The sequence below is a fragment of the Rattus rattus genome, chromosome 5 (genome assembly GCF_011064425.1).
Source record: "Rattus rattus isolate New Zealand chromosome 5, Rrattus_CSIRO_v1, whole genome shotgun sequence".
NCBI lineage: Eukaryota > Metazoa > Chordata > Mammalia > Rodentia > Muridae > Rattus > Rattus rattus.
Window position 1 is genome coordinate 35,234,983 of NC_046158.1, and position 7,020 is coordinate 35,242,002.

General features: G+C 40.8%; 1 protein-coding gene across 2 annotated transcripts in view; it reads left to right on the forward strand.

Moving 5' to 3' along the window:
• Gpd2 (glycerol-3-phosphate dehydrogenase 2) overlaps positions 1–6,755 on the forward strand; it is a 123,914-nt gene extending 117,159 nt beyond the window's left edge. For both annotated transcript variants that reach the window (XM_032903314.1, XM_032903313.1), the window contains exons 14-17: positions 3,165–3,277; positions 3,371–3,449; positions 3,624–3,722; positions 6,602–6,755. In XM_032903314.1, the coding sequence (XP_032759205.1) occupies positions 3,165–3,277; positions 3,371–3,449; positions 3,624–3,722; positions 6,602–6,727 (417 nt within the window). In that variant the 3' untranslated portion in view covers positions 6,728–6,755. The remainder of the gene's footprint in view (positions 1–3,164; positions 3,278–3,370; positions 3,450–3,623; positions 3,723–6,601) is intronic.
• The last annotated feature ends 265 nt before the right edge of the window (positions 6,756–7,020 follow it).

The window sequence follows — 7,020 nt, forward strand, 5'->3', positions numbered from 1 at the left end:
CCATAAATTTTATTCTATTCAGCGAACTTGCTGTTGTCATTCTTTCTTTTCTGGAATCCTCGAATTAATTTAATAGAGAGAGGCCAGAAATCAGAAGGGGGCAAACGCAATACCAGTTTCAAAAAAGCAGAAAGCAAAATCTGTCTTGGTGACCTAAGAATGGTCTTCATATTGATCCGGGCTGTTTTTTTTTAAATTATATTCATTAATTTTTATTTTGCTATGTTTCTTATTATTTAGCAAGAAGTGTAGGCTATGGGGGCAAATAAGGGACCCCTAAGGAAAAAAAATCTTTCATACATGTTGTTTTCATATTACAGTGTGGATCCAGGGAATGTTATAGAAGTGACATATAGGGACTCCATAAAGTATTTTATACAGCGCCATGAATGTTTGCAAATCACCAATTTTGACCTCTGAAAAGGTCTTATGATAGCAGGTTACACATCCTCTGTCCCCTTGACCTAGTCTAGTTTGGTTTACAAGTGTTTACAGTGCTGGTGCTGTGCTTTCCTGGTGTCTACCGGATAATAAATGAAAACAGTAGCAACAAAGTACCAGGGGTTTCTATAGAAACAAATGAGAAACCTTGTACTGGGTTAGACTAACTTCATTTATTCAAGCTAAGTTTGACAGGCTTAGCCATATAGCGAGCATGAAAGAGAGTGGCTTGGGTTGACTATGACAATGTCAGTTAACAGTGGATCATGATTGTCCCCATCTCATATATTCTTTATTTGTGTGTGTTAATATAGCTTATGTATCTAGAGAGATGGGATTGATTGCTACTCCTTTGTAGGTACTTTCCTTTTCTCTGTTGGAGCATGGTTTCTGTTTGTTGTTTGTTTTCTGACATTGGTCTGGAAGGAAACATCCAAATGGCATAGGGCCTTGCAGTCATGCTTCTCTTGAAGCTCTTGATTGACAAATCTCTAAGGGGAAGGTACTTGATGCTGCTTTCGGTATGAGTCAGGATCTCCTGTAGCAACGTCCCGAGTAAGTTGGAAGAATTGGAGCTATATTCAGTCTCAGCATAAAATGTTTTAATAGGCACAGCATCCTTTCACAAGCCACTTTGAGTAGAGTAGTACAATTTATACAGACGCCCCAGGCTTCTGTTTGTGCAGTCCGTAAGGGAAACACAGCTAGGAAGCTACCTTGTGACCTGGACGGAAGATTCTTTTCCTTCTTTGAGACATCACAATTATCTGGTAGTTAGTGTGTGGATAAATTTCACAAGCAGTAAGGGAATATGAATTGTGTAAGAGATTGTCATTGGAGGGAAGGCTCAGAAGCAGCATGTCCAAAGACATGACTTTTTAGAATAGTTTAGATAGAAAATAGCTGGAAAAGATTCATTGAACAAGAACATCCATTTTAAAGTCAAGACTGGTGGATTTTCTTATATAAAGAGGGAAGCTGGCCTGTGAAGAAAACCACTGGATATTGAGAGCTTATGTTTTATTTAACCGTAGGTATGTAGATGTAGACACGTTTGTTCAGTTTCTACATTCGGTACCACACAGCATTCATGATGTTTTTTGTTTCTTCTGTTGCATCCATTTTTGAAGAGAAAGGAGGTGGGAAGGAATAATGTCAAGCACAGTTTGCCTAAGAAAACAGAGTGCCAAACCTTGTCGCTGTCACGGTCTGCACAGTGGTTTTGGTCCCCACGCCTCAGTTGATGGTCATTTCAGTTTCCCATTCAGTATGTGGGGCCTGCGAAGTTGGAAATGTAAGATCTACATTGGCTTCTGCTAGGTGATGGCAAGCATCTCCGCGGCTTAGGTTGTTAGAGATGCTTGCAGACCCACACTGGACACCTCACCACTTATTTACTCAAGCCCCTCTGCTAGACACCATGGGCACACGTGCACACACCGCCACAAATACATAGGCATAATTAAAACATAATAAAAATGAATCTTAAAAACCCATCTTAGTGGCTTAACACAGCCAGAGACTTTTGTTTGTTTTTTGAATTTAAGACATGTTTTATGTAGCCCTTGCTATCCTGGAACTCCATATGGAGATGCTGTCAGACTCACAGAGCTCTGCTTGCCTCTGCCTCCCTGATCTGCCCCCAGCACTGGAAGTGAAGGCGTGCACCACCATACCCAGCTCAGCCAGCATTTGATGTTACTCCTTCATGTCTGTTTAAGCCATGCTTGTTCTCAGGGGACAGGGGCAAGAGAGGCAGAGAAAATTAGGAAGTCTCTTTAAGCCATCTTTCAGAAGTGGAATATCTCATTCCCATTCATTTCTATTGGCCAAAGTAAGTCCCGTGGCCAAAGTACACAAAAATAGGATTAAGAAATACATGTGTGTGTGTGTGTGTACATACATGCATTTATACGTGTGAAGAGATTTGCAAACAATATAATAATACTGTCACTTGAGTCGTTAGGTGGGAGAGTGACAAAAATGGAATCTAAGGGCAGTGCTTGTTGTAGAGTCTGGCCTGGGATACTGAGAACAGTGAGAACAACTGTGGAGGACAGACAGCCTCACGCTGACTTTGAATGTCAGAAGCCCGTAGAACTTCTGCATGGCTGACCAGGGGCACCGCCAGCCATGCTCGAGCAGATGCTCAAGTCGTATATAGTTTGCTTTTATTTGCTTTTTTTTTTTTTTTTTTTTTGTGTGTCACCATGCTTTTAGGAATTTGCTCTTGTAGAATTTGAGAGTCAACACCCTACCAAGAGCAACTACTTTAAAAAGGAACTGCAGCGTTCACCACTGTAGAGCGGGCAATCCTGAGGGTGCGGGTGTGGGGGAGTGGTCAGCAGTGTTAGCCACTATAGAGCGGGCAGCCAGATGGTGTGGGGAAGCAGTCAAACACAGGTGACAACTCCTCACTTTATGAAATTTAAGAAAAGATGAACTGCTCAAGGACCACCAAAATCCGGAGTTGGGGGAAGAACCAGACAAATGCAGGTCCGAATCTGCAACTATTAGAGTGTGTCTTAAGTTTCCCGACTAGAGGGAGTGGTGGAACTTCAGCCAACCCGGATGTTGGTACAATGAGAAGCAGTTTCTGCTGATAAAGGCGGTGTGTGTGTGTGTGTGTGTGTGTGTGTGTGTGCGTGTGTGTGTGCGTGTGCGTGTGCGTGTGTGTGAATAGCTCCTATTAATCTGCAACCTTTGCACATGTGTTTCTGTAGGAAGAACTTGAAATAGCCACGAGGTTTCTGTACTATGAAATGGGCTATAAGTCTCGAACAGAACAACTGACAGATAGTACTGAAATCAGCCTGCTGCCTCCAGACATCGATAGGTACTTTCAATGCCCTTCCTTCCCTCCTATATCCTCCTCCTCTTCCTCACCACTCTTTTATGTAAGACTATCTGCCCTTATTCAATTTTGCAGGTACAAGAAGAGATTTCACATGTTTGATGAAGACGAAAAAGGCTTCATTACCATTGTTGATGTTCAGCGTGTGCTAGAGGTGAGACATATTTTTTTCCATTGTCAGTCTTCTCTTGTAGAAGGATATAAAATTAATATTGGTTCGTATTTTTCACAAGTAATATTTTTAGAGTTTGAGCGGTCGAGTCACATTAGCAGAAAGCTCCGTGTAAATTTTAGTCTAACCCCCTTTTCTCTCTGCTCCTCTGCCTAGAGTATCAATGTACAAATGGACGAAGACACACTACATGAAATTCTCTGTGAAGTAGACTTGAACAAGAATGGTCAGGTTGAGCTCCATGAGTTTCTGCAGGTGAGTTGTGATGAAACAGATGCATCTGCGTTTTTGCTTTTGCCTGTCCTCGTCTTGAGGACAGATACTTAAGTCTCCCTGTTAGTTTCTTCGTTCTGAAAACGTAGCCTGAGCAAGCGGCGGCTGATCTGTCTGCCCTTGAGGGTGAGCTCTGTTTGTGTCTGCTCCTTTTTCTTTCTCTTTATAAGAGGCACCTGTTTTATTGGCTAATTTAGATGAAATCCATGTTCATTGTGGTATAGAGAATTGCATAAGAACTACGGAAAGTCATTGTTCATTGTTGAAATTGGAGAAATTATAACGCACAGTTTTTTAAAATTCATTGACTAATCATATTCACCTAAGAATACTATTAGTCAATTCTTACATTTTGAAGAACCAGAAAAGCAAAGGAGGAGGCTCCAGACCACAAATTTAAACATTTCCATGTCTGATGTTCAACTAACCAAGGCTTCAATCGTACAATCACTCTAACCAGGAAGGAGATCCATTTTGTTCCCGTAACCTCACACTCGATGCTCTACATTCCCCCCGTAATAGTTCTATAAAGGAAAGAAATTCAATACCGTATTCCTAGCCATGCGTGCCCAGGACTGATCATTTGAAGAACGCATGGGTTTCAGGCAGCCAGGTTTTTTTTTTTGGAGTGTTTCTTGGGCAGGTATTTCAAATGAATGCCAGGTCTTGCTTGCACCATGGCAATGATGAATGCTGAACATGAAATAAATTAATGCTGGGATTTTGGTCAGTGTCAGCCCTTTCTTCACTGTGTCAAGTTAAACAAACAAGATCAAGGCAGAGGAAATGGTAATTGTCTCTCTGGAGATGCAGCTGCAGATAAGAAGATTGTTGAATCTAAATGCAGAAAATTCTTGCAGGTTGTGTCCAGCATTACAAAAAAAGAGTGTTTAGTTATTTAATTAACTGTTTAACTGAATGTGAATTTTAAAGGGAGTTTGAGATTTACAGGTAGGGCTTTTAACAGGAAACATTTAGTACCTCTTTTTGTATAGTTTTTCTGGGGGAACATTTCCTTGTCTCAGAATTCCAGAAAGCTCTAAATAAGTAGCTTATGCCCCATTTCTTGTGTTTTGCAAACAAACAGCAGCATTTAGAACAAAAAAAAAAAAAAAAAAAAAAAAAAAAAAAAAAAAAAAAAAAAAAACCCAAGGGCTATAGAAACAATAGGCATCTAATTTAATGAATATGTTTCGTGGCTTGGGTTTTAAGCAATTTTCTTGAATGTAGTAGAGTTGTGCACATACAAAATAATTTAAACCAACTGCAGGTTTTCTTGTAGAGTTTTTAAATAATTAAGTATTTCCTGTCCAGTTCTAAATAAAAGCAACCATTCATCCTTTCAAGAACACAGCATAATTTCCAAGTTATAAAACACTGGCTCTTGTCCTCATGAGGTCTGTTCACACCTAGACGTTATTTTTTTTTTTTCCTTCCAGTACGGTTCTTGGATACACGTAATACCTAATAGAAAACTTTTAAGTTTGTGGAGGTTGGTACAGGAAACACTATCAGTGGCTGAGAGAGGAGTTGGAGCCCAGCTCTGACAGTTGTTACCTCTGATAAATCCCAGGGTTCTCCCAGCATCGGAGAGAAAACAATAAACAGAAAATTGTTCTATCTTTAAATGTCAGCATTCCTTAGGTAATATATTTCTCCAGTGTAAAGTATGTTGTCTCCACCTTTGATTGTTTAATGGCTTATTTTCCTTTTCTGACTATTAAGAGCCCACATTGACCCTGTTAAAGATCTGCTTTTGGATGCATGAGTGTTTTCTGTCATCATGATGGGAGGAGTTATAGAGAATGCCCGATGGGAGGAGTTATGGAGAATGCCAGCGTGTAGGATTTTGTTTACGGCTCTCGCCATAATGACACCTGTGTATAGGGGACTCGGTCTCCCGTAAGCAGTCGTTTATGAAGCAGCTTTTAATAAGGTCAGGAGATTCAGGTCCAGCCTTGGGGCAGATGCCCAGAACTCCCATGTAGAGCTTGTTTTTCCAAATGTATCTCCGTAGGCTAAAACCTAATTTGAACATTTTCACATGTATTTTTAAAAAATAGAACTAACTCAATTGAGTACATTTTTTTTCTTAAATAGGAGAAATTAGATTTTAAAAACTCCGCTAGTCAGTGGAAGGAAGAGGCAGTCTTCATCCTCAGAATTGCAAGGGGTTTTCTGCATTAAAGGACTTTGCCTACTGTCTGCATGCAATTTTAGAACTCATTCTGACTTTATCCATTGGATAAAAAAATGAATCAGCTAAAATCTGGGTGGTGAAATAATTTCAATTAGGGCAGATCTCGCAGTCCTTTTTCAATGACTTGTATTTAAATTTGTTTGGAAACGCTTCCAGGGATTTGGATTTAGAGGACTTGAATTGTCAAATACAATAACACCGAAAAATGGTAATTAAATGTAAGAGGTCGTGGTTTGTCTTCGCTCTTCCCTGGGATTCCTTTTTAGAATTTAAAGACAGAACTAAAGATCCAATATTTGACGTTAACATTTTTTTTTTTAAAGTGACCCAAATTGCACATTGTGGGCGAAGGAGTTGATTAAATTTGCTGTTAGGGTAGTCAGATCTACTGAGTAGATGCTGTTGGAGGCGGAGGCAGAGGCGGAGGCAGAGGTGGAGATGGTGGTGGAGGCAGAGGCGGAGGCGGAGGCAGAGGTGGAGATGGTGGCGGAGGCGGAGGCCGGGATGGTGGCTGCGCTGTGAAACACGCCTCCCCTCGTCTCTTCTTGAAGTGCTCCAGAAGTCACACGTGTGGAGCTGATGGGACAGCTCTGGAGCTGGGAAGAGGGGAGAAACCTGAGCTGGCCTGGCTGCTGAGTGAGTTCCTTCTCTTCTCTTACAGCTGATGAGCGCAGTTCATACGGGAAAGGTGTCTGGAAGCCGGCTCGCCATCCTCATGAAGACTGCCGAGGAGAACTTGGACCGTAGAGTTCCAATCCCCGTGGATCGTAGTTGTGGAGGATTGTGAGTCTGACCAATAAATCCACAACCAACAAGCCTAGGACAGTCAGCACTATGTACAACCAGAGACGACTTAAACCACTCTAAAATAGTGGCCATTGTAGCTGCCTTTTTTTAAAAAAACAAACAAACAAACAAACAAACAAACAAACAAGGGAAAAAAAGCAAAATCAAAAAAAAAAGAAAAAAAAAAAAAAAGGAAAAGGAATAAGCAAGCAAACAAACAAAAACACTGGAAAACATTCCAAAACTTTAAAGATGTTGGTGTGCTCGCCAACACATTTTGCCAATACTTTATTT